General features: G+C 42.1%; 2 protein-coding genes across 2 annotated transcripts in view; one reads left to right on the top strand and one right to left on the bottom strand.

Moving 5' to 3' along the window:
- The window catches only part of LOC117352063 (nitric oxide synthase-interacting protein-like), a 742,171-nt gene that overhangs the window by 93,157 nt on the left and 629,509 nt on the right, over positions 1–19,505 (bottom strand). The gene's annotated exons all lie outside the window — the stretch shown is intronic.
- Positions 1–19,505, top strand: part of PPP1R32 (protein phosphatase 1 regulatory subunit 32) — a 52,173-nt gene that overhangs the window by 15,007 nt on the left and 17,661 nt on the right. Inside the window, exons 3-8 of the mRNA XM_033928091.1 lie at positions 2,668–2,785; positions 4,438–4,591; positions 10,970–11,098; positions 11,859–11,922; positions 12,371–12,483; positions 19,070–19,141. Coding sequence (XP_033783982.1) covers positions 2,668–2,785; positions 4,438–4,591; positions 10,970–11,098; positions 11,859–11,922; positions 12,371–12,483; positions 19,070–19,141 — 650 coding nt within the window. The remainder of the gene's footprint in view (positions 1–2,667; positions 2,786–4,437; positions 4,592–10,969; positions 11,099–11,858; positions 11,923–12,370; positions 12,484–19,069; positions 19,142–19,505) is intronic.

Raw genomic sequence — 19,505 nt, 5'->3', positions numbered from 1 at the left:
TCCAACTTTCGAGGAACAAGAAGGTAGACCATTTCTTCAGTCAAAGATATGAAAGAGAAAGGGATGGGGACTTGTATACCGTCTTTATGTAGTTTTACAACCACACTCAAAATGGTTTACATACAGTTACTTCAAGCATTTTTCCCTATCTGTCCCAGTGGGTTCACAATCTATCTAATGTACCTGGGGCAGAGGAGGATTAAGTGACTTGCCCAGGGTCACAAGGAGCAGCGTGGGATTTTAACCCACAACCTCAGTGTGCTGAGGCTGTAGCTCTAACCACTTACCTAGTCTAGCTGTTGCCAAAGAACGAGCTCTTGTACATGTTTCCTCCATGGCCAATGATAGGATGGAGATTTTGCAGAACAGCAAACCTCCCTGGGAGAGTGGTCTTCATGGTATTGGATTGGCTGTGCAGGTCATGGTATGCAGACCTAATGCATCTTCAGAGGTACCAAGGTTTCAGTCTATGGGTTCAGCCCGATCTTCTTGCTCAGAGACCAGTGGTCACAGAAGATCCAGATTGCCTTGGTCTTATGGCATGGCTCTTGATTGAAAGGCGTTAGAGTGCATAGGACACTTGGAGGTAGTCATTACTACTCTCCTTAGAGCCAAGAAGCCTATGACAGTCTCTGCTTATGCTAAAGCATGGGAGACTTTTCAGTACTGGTGCATAACAGAAAAGATGGATTTATTTAGTGCTCTGATTGCAGTGGATCCTTCTTCACCAGTCCCACTGCTGGTCGTCAAGCCTGTGCCCCTTGCTGGATTCCATGCACTACTGGAACCTCCAGCTACTCTTAGTTCTTTCCTGTCAGTGTATAGGTCCCCACAGACCTTCCCACCACTGGGCTTACAGTTCTCCACTGCACCAGTCCCCCCTGTTAGGACTGGTCAGCCTGGCCGCTCTGCTGCACCAAGCCCCCTGTCAGCCGGTCAGCAGTTGCCTTAAGGACTTATCAGAAGTTAGAACTCCTTGCCTTCTGAGTTCTCTGTGCTAGGTGCTGTTCTTTTCAGCACCACAATCCGCTCAGGGTGAGTGGACAGCTCCCAGGAGCTCTTATGCAAATTAGCTAGGCTCTCTCACTGCTCCAGTGCACAGACTCCCTCTGGTAGAATGCCAGTGACAGATAACTTTACCCTGTTGCACTCCCCTAGCTGCTGATACAGACAGCCATATTCCTAAAATGGGCGCTAAGTCTCAGAGCCCTGGTAAGGCAACCTTTTCTATCATGGAGCCTTAATGTGGTTCTGCACAACCTCAGTCAGGCTCCTTACAAGCCTATTGAAAAGACATTCTTGATGGATCTTACAGTCAAGACTGCTTTCCTCATGGCCATTATGTCAGCAAGAAGAGTCTTGGAGTTGCTGGCACTGTAATGCAGGGAGCCCTTCCTCAAGATCACGGAAGCAGGAGTTTCCCTGCACACAATCCTGTCCTTTTTGTCAAAGGTTATTTTGGCATTTCAAGTCAATTAGAAGTAAGTTTACGTTCCAGACCACAGGGTCAAAGAAGAAGGATCTGACTCTAAGAAAGCTGGATGTGAGGAGAGTTCTCTTACGGTATCTAGAGATTATTAATGAGTTCTGACTATATCTGACCATCTGTTTGTGTTCACCAGTCAGGCTAGATGCAGTAGACCGGCGTCCAAGGCTACCATCTCAAGATGGATTTGCATGGCCATCTCTTCAGCATATATGGCCTGTGGCAAGCAATCACCAGTCTCCTTAAAAGTGCATTCTATAAGAAGTATGGATTCTTCGTGGGCAGAAGCTCGAGTGATTTTGCCTGAGGAGATTGGTAGGGCAGTGACCTGGTTCATATTACATACGTTCTTCAAATTCTACAGAGTGGACGTAGCAGCATGGGAGGATACCGTATTTGGGTCCCCAGTGTTACGAGCAGGTGCATAGGTCCCACCATAGGTTTTGGGGACTGCTTTTGTACATCGCTACTCTCCAGAATGACACAACTATTGCACTATAAAAAGAGATTAGGTTCTTACCTTGCTAATATCTTTTCTAGGAGACAGGTGTCAATCAGACAGTTTGAGTCAAAGCTGAGATTTTGATGTCAGACATCAAGGATATGAAACATAGAAACATGATGGCAGATAAAGGCCAAATGGCCCATCTAGTCTGCCCATCCACAGTAACCATTATCTCTTTCTCTCTCTGAGAGATCGCACATGCTATCCCAGGCCCTCTTGAATTCAGACTATAATGCTGTTGCACATTGGGAAATGTTTGAACTCCACATATGTTTTTGATTGGTATGGTTATTTCAATGTTTGGATTGTTCCATTACAATGTTTAATATGTTTGTTATACTTTCAGAGCAGAACACTGTATTTTGTGGAGTCTCCCTGTAGACCTTCTTATGCATTTTTATATAAGGCTATCACCTGCTTTGGTACAAACTGAAGCGGGTAGAGCCCTCTGTGGAACTGAAAACCCAGAGTGGATGCCTTCTGCATGGCTCACATGCATGGAGAAAATACCCTGCTGGCCAGAATGACACACCTATTTACTAAAAAATATATTAGCAAGGTAAGACCCTAATCTGCATTTGTCCAGCAATATCTCTGTTGGTTTCTGTCTGAATCATAGTCCATTTATAAGTATAGAAATTTAGATGGATACTTAACCTTTGCTTTCTTCTATCAGGCCAGGAAGGGTTCAAACCCCGAGGTGTCTCTTGCTCCGGTACAGGTTACCAATCCAATTTGCGACCTATGGCTTATTATGATCCCAGTCTAGACAAGCTTGATAATCCTGCCATGGGGTAAGTAAAGTTTACTGGTTGAGTATGGGTGAGCACACAAGGGGGAATTGTTTACACAGCATCACATGGTAGAGGCAGGAGAGAGAGAGGCTATGTTATTAAGTCTCTGAACTGTAGTCATACTCAATAAAAGATGGATAGGACTGGAAATAGATCCTATGAGCCTGATGCCAGAGTTCCTCCTTCTCAGCCTCAGATTATTAGGTATCTGAAGTGGGATCAGAAGGAATTGAGTTCTAAATCTTCTTCTGACCCTGACAGCCGCATAATTGGACTGCCCTATAGAAGACGAGATATCAACTGAAGAATCTGTAAATTTATCATCAGCTGAATTGGAGCAAGATCCTAGTGGAGATACTCAGGAAGAAAGACAGTGTAGTGAGAAATTAACAACTATAAAAATTCAAAAATTTCCTTTGAATAAACCTCCTCAAGTTACTATGGAAGCTTTGTAGGACTTGGTGGTTAATCTGGGAAAATCTTTGTCCCCGCAAATTCAGAGTCTTGAGGGAAGAATAAGAAAACAAGAAGATGAAGTAAAAGAATTAAAGATTGAAATGACATTATTAAATCCTCCACTGGATAAATTGGATAAGGATTTAATTGAATTGCGTTCAATTCAAACTGCTGAGATTAAAGATGCTATAGATCTAAGAAGAAAGAGAAATATTGGAGAATAATGCACAAAATAATAATTTAGATTTTTTAAATTTCCCTCAAGTACCTATGGTAACACTGAGAGAAATGTTAAAAAGGTATTTCCTAGAAATTTTGTCAATTCCCCCTTTCTCGTTAGTCTATTATTTACCACAAAAAAATGACAAGATCAGCAAACTAATGATTTATTAGACATTTCAACCATGTTAGAGACATCCGATAAAAAAAGTTGCTAAACCATCTACATTAGTAGCTTCGGTTGTCCTTCTACCTGATAAATTTTGGATAATGAATACGTTCTTCCAAAATAGACACAAACAGCCTCTTTTACAAAGCAGCACTAGCAACTGTCGTGCGACAAGAGCCCCAAAGCCCTTTAAATCTCTATGGGCTTTGGGGCCGTTAACGCAGCACAGCCGCTAGCGTGGCTTTGTAAAAGAGGGCAAAAGAGTTTCTAGGTTTAAAAACTCAGATTTCCCCAGATGTTTTGCATGAGACTCAAAAGCGAAGAAGACAATTCTTGATGTTAAAACCTGGAGTTTTGCTTATAGGGGGTACCTTTTATTTAACATACCCTTGTAAATGTGTAGTTAAATATAAACCCCTGAAATATGTATTTTTCAAACCTTCGCACTTAACTACATTTCTGTCCCTAAAGCGTCTCGAGGGGGTTTGAAGTTTTTGAACTCTTAGAAATTAAATTCTGGCTCAGACGTTGGAATTTAGTGTCCCTAAGATTTTTGCAAGTTTTTGGTTTTCTTCGTTCTAGCAATCAAGGATCTCAATTATTATGATGGATTAGCTGATGCATTTTCTTTCCAGATAAAGATTGTATTATTTGTTCTTAGGTAATACTTTCTTTTCTGTACAAGATTAATTCTTGATACTGTATGCTTAAAATTGATAAATAATAATAATTTAAAAAAAGAAATAGATCCTATGAGACTGTTCCATGTTTAATCTTCCAGTTTTGCATGGATTTTCTTATGTTCTAGCCTTCTCCTCCGTGATAGTTACTTATCCACAACCAATGCAAATTTTACACCCTCTGAGGTTCCTAATGGCACTGAGATACTGCCATCAAGACTACATCAGACTGGAAGTGGATTCAGGAAAGGCACACCTGTTACTCTCCCTTACTCTAGAGTGGTAAGAAGCCTAATGAGAGCTACCCAGTCTCCTGCTACTACATATCATTTCTATAGCACTGCTAGACAAACGTAATGCTATACATTAAGACATACAAGAGCTTACAATCTAATTAATAATAATAATGTATTTCTTATATACTGCTATACCAGAAGTTCGAAGCGGTTCACAACAAGAAAAATGCATACATTCAATGTTTAGGGTGCCCAATAAAACAATCAGTCTAAAATACAATAAAATAGATCGGTTAAAATCTAATAAAGTTAAAACAGTGGCATAATTAAGAATATAGACAGCTGTAGGAATTCATAAACGTTAAGATAGTGACATAATTTAGGATTTAAAACTTGTCGAACAAACGAGTCTTCAATGATTTTCTGAAGTCAACATAACAGGTAACCTCTAGTATAGATTTTCCAAGCCATGTATTTAGTTTAGCTGCCTGGAATGTGAAAATTCTGTCAAAAAACTTCTTATATATGATTTCAGAGAGGGATAATTAAATAGATTTATTCTACGAGTACTCTTGTTGGAACAATTCAAAATAAACTGAGAAGCAAGGTAATCTGGTAGCAATCCAAATACTGCTTTGTAGCTAAAACAGGCAAACTTGAAGAGAACTCTAGACTCCACAGGCAACCAGTGGAGTCTTTGAAATTATGTTCCCATTTTTTCAAACAGACGATGAGTAGGGAGCTAGGGTTTTTAGGCATGGGTGCATAACAAGCAAATGGGGGCTAGGAGTGAAAAGCAACCTTGAAGAAGTGGGCCCTTAGCCTGGATTTGAAAACTGCCAGGGATGAAAACTGACGTACTGACTCGGGCAGTTTGTTCCAGGTATATGGTACAGCAAGGGAGAAGGAATGTAGTCTGGAGTTGGCAGTAGAGAAGGGTACAGTTAAGAGAGACCAGACTGATGAATGGAGTTCCCAGGGAGGTGTGAAGCGAAAGAGAAGAGAGGGGAGATATTGACGAGCTGCAGAGTAAATGCACTTGTAGGTTAGTAAGAAGAGTTTGAACTGTATGTGGGGAGAATGGTGATGGGGGTGTAGCAACTGGCCGAATATGAGTCATGCAGCAGAATTTTGAACAGACTGAAGGGGGAAAGAGAGAGTTAAGTGGAAGGCTAGCGAGAAGCAAGTTACATTAGGCAAGGAGAGAGGTGATAAGAGTATCGATAAGGGTTCCGTTGGTATACTTGGAGAGGATGAGTCAGATTTTGGTGATGATATAGAGAAACAACAGGATTTGGCGGTCTGTTGGATATGTGCAAAAAAGGATAGAGAGGAGTCAAAGATGATTCCGAGGTTGTGAGCTGATGACTGGGAGGATGAGAGTGTTATTCACTGTGATAGAAAGTTGAGGAGAGGTGGGTTTGGGTTAGGGTTACCAGAAGTCCGGATTTCCCCGGACTTGTCCTCCTTTTCGAGGACTTGTCCGGGAGTCCGGACAGCTTTTCAAAACCTGGCACTTTGTCTGGGTTTTGAAAAGCTTCCTGTGAAAATTCACGTCGGGAGGGGGCATCCACACGTGTGGATGCAACGCAGTGACATAATGTGCACGCACGCGTGCCTGTGATGTCATCGCGTCACATCCTGGCATGCCCGGATACCATCTAGGGGCGGGCCTGGGGGGGCAGAACAAGGCGTGATGCAGGCAGAACTGGGCGGGCTTGGAGGCGTGGCCCTGGGTCCGGATTTTCCTTCAGGAAAATCTGGTAATCCTAGTTTGAGTGGGAGCATAAATAGCTCAATCTTAACTATGTTCAGTTTTAAGTAGCAGCGAGACATCCAGGTAGTGGTCAGACAAGCAGGCTAAGACTTGGGTCTGGAAGATTCCTGGAGTACAAAGGTAAATCTGGGAGTTGTCAGCACAGAGGTGATAATGGAAACCATGGGAGGAGACCAGTGCACCGAAGGAATGAGTATAGATGTAGAAAAGAAGGACAGATCCCTGGGGAATTCCGACTGATAGCGAGATGGCAGTGGAGGAGAATCCACCACTGCATACACTACAAGTGTGATGTGATAGGAAGAGAATCAGGAAAGTACAGAGCCCTGGAATCCAACTGAGGACAGCATATGAAGGAGAAGGTTGTGGTCTACAGTGTCAAAAGCAGCAGAAAGGTCGAGAAGCCTTTGAATTTTGCCAGGAAGAGGTCATTGGAGACTATGGTAAGGGCAGTTTTTGAGGAGTGCAGGGGGCGAAGACCTGACTAGAGTGAATGAAAGTCCATCAAGTCCAATATCCTGTTTCCAATAGTGGCCAACCCAGGACCCAAGTACCTAGCTATAATCCAAGGAGAAACAGATTTTATGCTGCTTATCCTAAAAATAAGCAGTGAATTTCCACAAGCCATCTCAAAAATGGCCTATGGACTTCCCTTTTAGGAATTTATCCAAACCTTTTGTAAACCCCGCTAAGCTAACTGATTTCACTACAGTCTCCGACAACGAATTCCAGAATTTAATTACATGTTGTGTGAAGAAATACTTTCTCCGGTTTGTTTTAAATCTAAATCTATTACTTAGTAGCTTTATCGCATGCCCCCTAGTCCTGGTATTTCTGGAAAGAGTAAACCAGCAATTCACATCTACCCTTTCCACTCCGCTCAGTATTTTATAGACCTCTATCATATCACCCCTGACTGTCTCTTCTCCAAGCTGAAGAGCCCTAGGCACTTTAGCCTTTCCTCATAGGGAACTCGTCCCATCCCTTTTATTATTTTTCATTGCCCTTCTCTGTACCTTTTCTAATTCCGCTATATCTTAGTTGATATACTGCAACCAGAATTGCACACAGTATTCGAGGTGCAGCCGTACCATAGAGCGATACAAAGGCATTATAACACCTTCATCTGTTTCCTGATAATTCCTAACATTCTATTTGCTTTCTTAGCCACCACCACACACTGAGCTGAGGGTTTCAACGTATCCTCAACAATGACACCTAGATCCTTTTCCTGGGCATTGACTCTTAACACAGAACCCAGCATCACGTAGCTATAGTTTGGGTTCCTCATTTTGCACTTGCTCACATTAAACATCATTTGCCATACTGATGCCCAGTCTCCCAAGGTCCCCTTGCGATTTAACAACTTTGGGTCATCAGCAAATTTAATTATCTCACTAGTTATTCCCATTTCTAGATCATTGATAAATATGTTAAAAAGCAGTACTGGCTCCCTGTCTGTTTCCTCTTCCAATTCAAACTTCTCCTACTGACCTTCAAGTGTATTCACGCTGCAGCTCTGCTCCATCCCAGGAACGCCACTTGTCTGATAAGTCTCTCTTGTCGGAACCCTTCTCCTCTACAGCCAACTCCTGTCTCCGTCCCTTCTACCTTGCTGCGCCACATGACTGGAATAACCTGCCTGACTCGGTATGTCAGGCTCCGTCTCTGGCGGTTTTCAAGTCCATGCTGAAAACCCACTTTTTTGAGGCTGTGTTTAAATCCTAATCCTACCACATATTAGTCCCCTCTCCCTTCCACCCCATCAGTCCCCTTCTTACTACCCACATGAGCAACATGTATAGATTTCCCCCCTTTTTGTCCTGTGTGCATGTCATAACTAGATTGTAAGCTCTTGTGAGCAGGGATCATCTGTTGTATGTTTAATGTAAAGCGCTACCTGCGCCTAGTAGCACTATAGAAATAATAAATAGTAGTATCTAGGGATGACAGAAAGTCAAGACAATGCTGGTGAACGGCACATTCAAGCAGTTTGGATAGGATGGGGAGGAGGGAGATAGGGCAGTAGTTGGAGGGGCAGGTAGGATCCAGTGAAGGTTTTTTGAGGAGTGGTGTAATTATAGTGCGTTTGAAGATGTTGGGGACAGTTGCAGTGGAAAGGGATAGATTGTGGATATAGCAGATGGAAGAGATGACAGTGGGAGAGATATTGCTGAGTAGATGGGTAGGGATTGGATCAGGGGAGCAAGAAGTGAGTTTGGAGGAGGAAAGCAAATGTGCAGTTTCATCCTCAGTGATTTCAGGAAAGGAAGAGAACGCAGCAGGGGCTGAAGGAGGGTTGGCAGAGTGGGCTGGGGGACGGAGAGATTGAGAACTCATGGTTAATCTTGTGACGCTTGTCATAGAAATACTCAGCCATAGTCTGGGGGGAGAGTGAAGGAGGGATTGGAGGTGGGGGCACTTTGAGTAGGGAGTTCAGTGTGTCAAAGAGATGGCGAGGGTTAGAGAGAGGAAGAGATAATGGTTACTGCGGATGGGCAGACTGGATGGGCCATTTGGCCTTTATCTGCCATCATGTTTCTATGAGTTAGTCATAAGAATGTTCATAAAACCAGGAAGTGTATTTCAAGAGAGGAAGGAAGATATGAGTCATTGGCAGTGTGAGCTGAATTATTAGGGCTGTACATTCATTAGTGCACCATAAAAAAAATGTAGTGTGTGCTAAATAGATTTAACACACATTAATCAACTTAGCACTTCTTAATTTATCAGTTAGTGGGGACTAGTGGGTAGGGGGTATGCGATGAAATGACTAAATTGTAGATTTAAAACAAACTGGATCTAATATTTCTTCCCACAACATATAATTACTCTGGAATTTGTTGCCAGAGAATGTGGCGAAAGACTAACGCTGCCGCTTTTCTAGACAGACTTTTAATACCATATGAACCTCCCAGAACACTCCGCCTCGCAACATGGCCTCAACGCCCCTTCCCTTAAAATAATTGGCACTCGTCGAGCCACCATTTTTTTCGGCCACTGCTCCTTTCATTTGGAACTCCCTCCCACTTTTTATAAGATCAGAACAAAGTTTGGACAAATTCAAGAGCACTTTAAAATGTTTCCTGTTTAATGATGCCTCTGAATGAATTATCCAATTCTTCAGTTTTTAAATTTTGAAGCCAACTCCCACTTCTTATCTTACTGTGTTAGCCTTTTATGTTTATTTGACTTTTCTTCTTGTTTACAGTCGCCCTTTCCTAACCAACTATGTCTAATTGTATGAAGATTTTGTCTACTACTTGTTGTTTGTTCCCCCATTTTATATTTTAACTTTTTTTAAATGTATAACGCTTGGAATGTTATGTTATGCATTTAATCAAATTTTTAAGAAACTATGAAACTATAGCAGGGTTTTGAAAAGGTTTGGGGAAATCCACTGCTTATTCCTTGGATAAGCAGCATAAAATCAAGCATTTTGCAATATAAAATATAAAAAGGGGAGGACATTTAACATACTTATTATTGACTGGGACATATGACATACTTGAAAACAAGAGGAAAGTGGGAGAAAAACAAATAAAACAGAAGGATGGCGAGGAAAGCCTTTCAATTCAGTTATCAGCCAGGTACTTGTGACCTGGGTTGGCCACTGTTGGAAACAGGATTCTGGGCTTGATGGACCTTCGGTCTGTCCCAGTATGGCAACTCTTATGTTTTTAAACTAACTCAATAAACACCTGGGGAAAATTTGTGATAAAAATGAAAGCCATCTTTTTCATGCCTATGCACATTTCTCTGAGCTATGATTTCAAATATGTGTCTAACGTGCACCTACATGTGAACCATGAGTGTCTACATACAGTACAGTATATCGTTTGTATTTAGGTCTTTGTTGGTCCCCATGCGGCACCCTTAGCGTGATTCTACAAGGTGCGCATACCTTTTAGAGAATCATACTTAATGCCTGTGTGTGTTGCATAACTTAGGCACATTTAGGCCAGCTAAAACCAGGCCTAAATGCCTGCGCCTGAGTTATATAAGGATCGGGTATTTTCTATAATAATGTGTGTATCTTTTAGGAGTGCCTATGATCTACCCCAGCCATACCCCCTTTCAAATTCATGCACTGCAACTGGAGCATACATTTTATAGAATCACGCTTTCTGAGTTGTGCATGTAACTTTTTAAATTAGTGCTAATTAGATTCAATTATTGTGCCAATTAATCAATTAAAGTGTGTGCACAACTTTATAGAATGAACGGGGTAGTTTTCAGAATTTTGGGAACTTCACATACATTCTAGCAATATGCAGACTTGTAACATATAAAAAACATAGTAAATGATAGCAGATAAAGACCTGAACGGTCCATCCAGTCTACCCAATAATCGCACTTATTATACATTCCTGTTTAAATTGTCTTTTCTTTAATATTTCTGGGCAATAGATCCTGGTTATTTGTCCTATGCAAGACCTGTCTTCATTGAATTCCATATCAACATCAATGTACATGTGTTCAATATGTACCCCTTGATGCTATTTATATATTTGCATTCGCTTTGATTGCTTTATGTATGTATGCTCACATCCATGGTCTCTTGAGGTCTTTATACCTAAATATTTGTATATATATATCTCAACAGCCGGCAATAATGTTAATGACCATGTGGCATCGTCATTACAGGTGAAGCATGTCCATTTTGACACCCAAGACCACGGACCTCAAGCAATAGCTGGGCTCGTACCTAAGCATCGGCCCATTCTTTTCCAGCCTAAAGAGAAGGGATATGAGGAACAGGAGAATTTCCGATATGTGAGTGAGATGCAGTCCAGCTATTCTCTCGTACCTTCCGTGTTTAGGCATGATATGAACTTCCACGGTGACCCGTCAAATGCGCGCAGGACAAACATGCGTTGACAATTGCGCCATGACATTTGCGTGCATGACAAATGCGCACACTGAATGGGAGGTCCGCCCCGACAAGATACTATGCGCGCACTGAATGGGAGGTCTGCCCTGGCAGGATGCTATTTTCGGGATTTGTCGGTGCACCGCTGGGGAGGCATATATGAGGTAAATTCATAGGTCGGAACAGGGTAGAAACTAGCACACACTGAATGGGAGATCCACCCCGACAGGATACTATTTTGTCTTTGGGAGGGTTACAAAGTAACCCTCTTTTTTGAGGGGGGGGAACCCCCCATTACACTTAACAGATTCACTTCCTATCTAGTGTTAGGGTTAGGTTTACAGCATGATTATGTGAACCCTTTTATTGGATATCTAAAAGGCCCTGATTTGCTGAAACTCCTCAGGCCTCATCCCTTAGGAGGGGCTTGAGGTGCCCCAGGCACCTCAATCCTCTCCCAAGGGATGGGGCCTGAGGAGTCTCAGAAAATCAAGGCCTTCCAAATATCCTGCAATTGTCCTGCGCGCACTTGTCTGTGCGCGTAATTGTCAGGGCGCTTTTGTCTAAGCGGAATTGTCCTGCGTGGATTTTGTCGGTGTACCAACTATGATTCTTGGAGATTCCTCATTATATTGCTTCATTTTCTGTTTTGTGATTTCATAGGGACCAACTTACATGTCAACAGATTATAAAACAAAGTTCAGAATGGAACGACCAGTTCTGTCAGGTAGAGTAAAATAAGTGCACAGAATATTATAGCTAATTATTATACTTTTGATCCTGACCCTGCAGACCTTGCTTTTCATGCCTACACCTACATCTAATGGGGCAGGGAGCAAGGAAGGCATAAGGAATTGGGGAATGTGAAGGACAAAGGAAGATGGGAAAGCTTTAATAGTGCAACACTAGATTTGTCTGTAACCCCTTTGTGCCTCAGTGCAGTGGGAATTGGTTATAAATATTTCCATATACAGATGGCTGCCTGAAAATTTGGGAGTAGAATAAATAGGAGAAGATGGGAGTAGAATGAATAGAAGAAAGAAAATGCATGAAGGGAGGTTTTACAAATTGAGCCAAGTACCTATTTTTGTCCTTTTTCTACACTTTGTGCTTTTTTTCCTTTATGTCCTCTTATCCTTCACACTTCTATTTTTTTCTCTTCACCCATTTTCTAGGATTTCTACAGGGAAAGTCTGTTGGAACGTTGGAAGATTCTGGGTTCACTGAAGGTTCAGACTTGGAGCCAATAACATATCTACCGCCATCACAGTATCGTCAGGACAATCCTGTGCGTATATCTGCCATTTCCCAGTGAAATCCACAGACACTGTAACACCGTCTGAAGCGGCCTTTTTGACTTTCACTAAAACCTTTACACCCAAATACAGTGGTGCCTCACACAACGAACTTAATTGGTTCCAGGAGCAAGTTTGTTATGTGAAACGTTAGTTATGTGAAACGCGTTTTCCCATAGGAATACATGTAAAAAAAAATAATTCGTTCTGCAGCATAAAATATGCTAAGATGACATAAAAAAGATAAATTTTTTGTTATTATTTTTATTTAGATACATCTAAAAACATACATCTCCCTGTCCTTTTACTTCCACTATCTTCCTATCCCATCTCTATTCCCTTTTGTCCCTCTCCCCATGATCAATCATCTCACCACCTCTCTCTGCCCTCACCCTCAGGGTTCAAGATTGCTTCCACTCTTTTTCCTGTTGTTCTCTCTGCCTGTCACCCTATGATTTAGCATCCCTTCTGCCCTTGTCCAATATTTCCCCTTCTCTCCCTCCCTCTCATCCCCTGCTCCAACATGTGCTTTCAGGGGCCTTCTCCCCCCTTAAGCGTCTTTTCTTCTCCACTCCACCTTTCCTCCCTCCCTGCCTCCACCTTTGTGGCGCTTTTGCACCCGACCGACAACAGAACAGGCCCGGTCGGACAAATCTCCCTGTCCTGTAGCCGCGAATCTAAATTACCTTCTTACAGCAGCTGGATTATTGAAGCTGCTGTAAGAGGTAATTTAGATTCGCGGCTACAGGGCAGGGAGGTTTGTCGGCCGGGCCTGTTGTCGGTCGATCGGGGGACCTGACCAGCCGTGCACATTCTTCGAGGCGGACCGCCCCCTCCCCCCTCTTTCGTTCGCCATTGCCTTCTTCCTACTTGTAGACACTTCTCAATTCTTATAAAGCAAAAAAGTATTTGGCTATTAGTACTTAGCTTTTATCCGGGGCCCAGGGCAACTGATGACTGTATATGATGATAAATACAATCAACACTCGGCTATGATTAAACGCTCAACGGAGCGTCTCCGTTTCGCTCTAACTGTAGGTTCCTCGAGAGATGAAGTCTTCCTGATGTCAGCGCTGACGTCGGAGGAAGGGAGGGCTTTGCTTAAGCCCTCCCTCCGACGTCAGCGCTGACATCGGGAAGATTTCCGTTCGGCTGTGTGCTGCGACAGGGCAGGTAAGGAGAAGGAACCCCGGAAGGATGCAGCTCGGGCGACTTCGTTGTGTGAAACGAAGTCCGTTGTACGAATCACGACATAAAGTTCGTTGTGCGCAGCGTTCGCTGTGCGAGGTGTCCGTTATGCGAGGCACCACTGTACATGAACTTATTAATAGCATACATCTCCATCGGATGATTTCCTGATTGCAGATTCTGATATGATGATGTGGCTCAGATGGTGTATATTTATTATGGATACAACACAACAAGAAAGTTGACTCCGATTCCTCCACAAAAAGAAACACAACCAAAAGCAAAAAAAACTTCTGTAGAGTTGATGTCCAAGATGAAGGCTTTATTAGAACAAATGTACATCTCACCAGCACAGAGGTTTTTTAGTTATTAAGTAATCCACAAACCAGCTTATAGGACCTATAGGGACCCCTGAGGAAGACAATAGTGTCGAAACATGGACCGTGTTGGGTCCACATGTTTGCAGTGGTTCAGGCTCTAGATATTTTTATGTGGATTATTTATTTGTTCTAATAAAGCCTTCATCTTGGATATCAACTCTTCACAAGTTTTTTGCTTTTATTTATTATGGATGACATTTTTGTTGTAATATCTTTTTTTATAGTTTGTATGTCATGTTGTCAAGAATGATAGCGTGTGTGGTTTAAACAACAAAAGAAATCCAAAAGGGTCTGCAGTGCAATACCAACGAGCGAAAAGCAAAAATAAAACTGCAGACTAATATGTACAAGATGTAGGCTATGTTTATTGTACCAGATATTTAATGCAGTTAATGATATCACCTTATTACAAACCAAGAGACCTGACACGGTCCGTGTTTCGGAGAGCAATCAGGGGTCCGTGGTTGATAAGGTTTTAAATAAACTGCAATAAAATCACTCTGTGGGTGATTTAGGCGCTGCTAAGCGCGATTCTCCCCAAAACATAGGCACCTGAAATGTAGGCCCTTAAACTCTGGCCTACATTTCAGTTTTTTACATAGGCGCCACTAGTCACAATTCTGTAAATAACGCCTAAGTGTGACTGACACGCGGCCGGCACCATTTTTCTAGTCACCGGCCAATTTAGACGCCGTGTATAAAATCTGGGCCATAACTGCTAGTATTCTGTAACCCATGTGCATAAGTGCTAGACATTCTCCTGACATGCTATGCCCTTCCCAGGTCCACGGCCCCTTGCAGTTGCACACTATCCTCCAAATTCTATACATAGAGCCCCCCATAATTGCTGCTGACTAGAATAGCACTTAGCGTGATTCTACAAGGTACGCATACCTTTTAGAGAATCATACTTAATGCCTGTGTGTGTTGCATAACTTAGGCACATTTAAGCCAGCTAAAACCAGGCCTCAGTGCCTGCGCCTGAGTTATGTACAGATCAGGTATATTCTATAATAATGTGTGTAACTTTTAGGAGTGCCTATGATCTACCCCAGCCATGCCCCCTTTCAAATTCATGCACTGCAACTGGAGCATACTTTTTCTAGAATCACGCTTTCTGAGTTGTGCATGTAACTTTTTTTAATTAGTGCTAATTAGCATCAATTATTGTGCCAATTAGGCCAATTAATTAAAGTGTGTGCACTTAGGCATCATATATAGAATTTGGGGGGTAAGTACAAAGCTATGCGCACAACTTTATAGAATGAATGGGATAGTTTTCATAATTTCGGTATTGTCAGGGAACTTCACATACATTCTTGCAATATGCAGACTTGTAACATAAAAAAAACATAGTAAATGATAGCAGATAAAGACCTGAACGGTCCATCCAGTCTACCCAATAATCGCACTCATTATACATTCCTGTTTAAATTGTCCACCCAGGACTGCCTTTAGGTTCCCAGTGCTGGAGTTGCCATTGAAGCCCACTCCTCTATCCTAACCATCCTGTCACTGGAGCATCTATCAAAGCCCTTTCCAGCTCATCCTAAACCAAATCGCCATATAATAAAACTGCTTTTTCTGTGTGGTTACAATCCAAATGGTTTACATATTTTAGACAGATCCTTATTTTGGACCTGGGACAATGAAGTGTTAAGTGACTTGCCCACAGTCACAAGGAGATGCAATGGGAATCAAACTTGTAACCTCAGAGTGCTGAGGCAGCTGTTTTAACCACTAGGCTCCGCCTTCCAGCGCTACTGTATTGCCTAGGAGAGCAACACGTCTGATAATAGGTATGGAAAACCTGTCATATTCTGAGAGATTGGAGAAGCTGGGTCTCTTTTCCCTGGAGAAGAGGAGACTTAGAGGGGATATGATAGAGACTTACAAGATCATGAAGGGCATAGAGAGAGTAGAGAGGGACAGATTCTTCGAACTTTCGAAAAATAAGAGAACAAGAGGGCATTCGGAAAAGTTGAAAGGGGACAGATTCAAAACAAATGCTAGGAAGTTCTTCTTTACCCAACGTGTGGTGGACACCTGGAATGCACTTCCAGAGGGCGTAATAGGGCAGAGGACGGTACTGGGGTTCAAGAAAGGATTGGACAATTTCCTACTGGAAATGGGGATAGAGGGGTATAGATAGAAGATTACTGCACAGGTCCTGGACCTGTTGGGCCGCCGCGTGAGCGGACTGCTGGGCACGATGGACCTCGGGTCTGACCCAGCAGAGGCATTTCTTATGTTCTTATGTCTCATATAAACAGTGATAATTGGCAAGAGATCAATGAGAAAAGTGAACTATGTCTTACCAGGATTACTCAGCTGGAAAGAATATGCCTGTGAATATAGCCATTACAAACAGAGCAGCTTAATGAGAGGGCCGGAGTGAAGAAATAAATCAAGCTAGAAAAAGATTTGTTTTCAATGAAAACCAAGTATTTATTCAATCCGAGTTGCTAAAAAGAAAGGGATTCAAACCTTTCTTAGTAAAAGGCAAAAGAAATTATTGCCTTAGTAAAACAGGAAAAGCATTTTAGAATCATTATGCAGTAAAAAGGCAGGGCCTGCTTAACCATTACACCAGAGTAGATGGTTGCCTTGGGCTGCAGCTTCATAGAGTAGCAAAGAAAAGCTACTCTACAGTCAAAAGAAGACAAGAGAACCTGATAGCCACAGTAATTCAAAGAACCATTTCAAGAAATTGCTGACCAGACATTTGTTTTGCTGTATGATATGGGTTATGTTAGCGCTGGCCGCTGAATTTCTGATTCAGTGTTGTATAATGTAGGTTGATGTCTAACTATTGTGAGTGTTTTATCGTGAGCCTCTCTGTTAAAAGCGGGTTATAAATGAATAAAACAAAACAAAAAAGAATAAAAAACAAACCATCGGTGCATACTTTTGCCAGGGTCAGTGATTTTTGGAGATTGCCTTCGTGTGGGATGATACATAAGAACATAAGACCTGCCATCTCCGGATCAGACCTTAGGTCCATCAAGATCCGCTCACGTGGAGGTCCATCCGGATGTAACCTGGAGAAAACTTAGTCACCCGTATCCTTCTATGCATCTTTCGAGGAGATGTGCATTTAACTTGCCCTTAAATCCTAGAACAGTGGGTTCTGCAGCAATCTCCACCGGGCGAGCGTTCCAGGTGTCCACCACTCGCTGTGTGAAGCAGAACTTCCTGGCATTTGTCCTGGGCTTGTCCCCCCTCAGCTTCAGTCCATGACCTCTTGTCCTAGTCACATTTGACATCGTAAATAACTTTTTATCCTGCTCTATCTTGTCGATTCCTTTTATTATTTTAAAAGTCTCAATCAGATCCCCTCGCAGTCTCTTCTTCTCAAGGGAGAACAGTCCCAGTTTTCTAAGTTGTTCTTCGTAGTTCAAGTTCTCCATACCTTTTACCAGCTTCGTTGCTCGCCTCTGCACCCTCTCCAGCAGTTTTATATCTTTTATATCCTATATATAGGTAGGGAGACCAGTTTTGGACACAGTATTCCAAGTGTGGTCTGACCATTGCTCTATAAAGCGGCATTATGACCCTCTCCGATCTACTTGTGATTCTTTTCTTTATCATGCCCAACATTCTATTTGCTTTCTTTGCCGCCGCCGCACATTGTGCTGACGGTTTCGGGGTCCTATCTATCAGTACCCCCAAGTCCTTTTCTTGTTCGCTCTTACCCAGGGTTGCACCAGACATGCTATACTCGTGCTCCTTGTTCTTTCTGCCCAAATGTATTATTACCTTTCATTTTTTCACATTAAACTTCATCTGCCACTTCTTTGCCCATCTCTCTAACTGGCTCAAATCTCTCTGTAGTTCCTCGCTGTCCTTTTGTGATCTGATTGCCCGACATAACTTCGTGTCATCTGTAAACTTGATGATTTCACTGGATGTACCTTCTTCTAGGTCGTTGCTGAAAATATTAAATAAGATGGGCCCAAGAACCGAGCCCTAGTCACTTTCTCCCAGTCTGAGAGCTTCCCATTTAGACCCACCCTCTGCATTCTGTTTTCCAGCCATTTGCCTATCCACCTTAGTATGTCTCCCTCTATTCTGTGGCTTTGTAATTTCCTGAGAAGTCTTTCGTGTGGAACTTTGTCGAATGCTTTCTGATGATGATTGTTGAATTATTAAAATCTTTGGGGGTCTGAGGGTATGAAAATTAATTGGGGGGGGGGGGTAAGTCTGAAGATCACTAGGGCACCCCATTCCCTTACATCCCTGTAAATAGGCAAAAGAACTCAAAGAGCTCCTGAATGGAAGGTGTGGCTCAGTGGTTGGAGTTGCTGCCTCGGCACCCTGAGGTTGCAACTGCAAGCTCAACTCCGGCCTGCTCCCCATGATCCTGGACAAGTTACCCAACCCCCCCACTGCCCCAGGCACCAGAGCTAGATTATGAGCCCACCAGGACAGGTAGGGAAAATACCCACGACCACCTGATTGCTATTCAATGTATTATAAACTGCTTTGGGCGAATCTCTTCGTGAAAAGGCATTTAATAAATCCAAATAAATACATTTTTGTTCTTAATAAACATAGGTGTTAAGACAAACCTCAATGCAGGCAGCTTTGAACTTAGATTGTTGTAAGAAAATTCCACACTGTAGCATTTTATAGCACCAGTCCAAGCATATAAAAAAAAAATTGAAGATTTATATTCATCCATTCTGACCATCAGGCATAGTATAACTTCTCTTTTTTGAGTTTAATTTAAAGGCTTATTTCTTTTGAAAAAGCCTTTAATTGACTGAATGAGGAATAATCACAGTTTATTGCATAATGTTTGGCCTTGTAAGTAATTCTGATTATTTGTATCCAAAGAGTTTAGTGATATTTATTTATTTTTGTTTTATTTCATGTTGATTTTATTGTGAAGTGCCTAGAATTTTAGATCACACTATTTAAATGCATACATCAATTTTGAAAAATTCATATGGTATCCTCATGCTAGGGACGTCATAGTATCTCACAAAATCCTTTTTTTCTATTACAGGTTAGTCCCAGGCACCATTTGACTGGAGTCAGTATTACCAAGGCAGATTATCTACCTACTGTTGGCCCAGTTGTAAGTATCAAAAAACTCATAAATATTAGCACTAACAATGGAGCAAGACACCTACTGAAATAATATATTTGTATCACTGCTTCTTCAAAAACTATTTTCTATGTAGGCATATACAGTAAAACCTTGGATTGCAAGAAACTTGGTTTGCAAGTGTTTTGCAGACAAGCAAAACATTTGATTATATTTTAACTTGATATACAAGCAACGTCTTGCAATACGAGTACGTACAGTATACACACATCACAACTGAGCCGATGGTTCTTCTCCCTCTGATACTGCAAGAGTGCAGTGACTGTCCTAAACGAGCAAAGTCTTGCAATACGACTACATACAGTATTTTGCATTAAAGTTTTTGGGTTGTGGA

Source organism: Geotrypetes seraphini, chromosome 19 (assembly GCF_902459505.1).
Source record: "Geotrypetes seraphini chromosome 19, aGeoSer1.1, whole genome shotgun sequence".
NCBI lineage: Eukaryota > Metazoa > Chordata > Amphibia > Gymnophiona > Dermophiidae > Geotrypetes > Geotrypetes seraphini.
Note: the sequence above shows the minus strand (reverse complement) of the source record. Positions and strands in the feature narration are given on the sequence as shown.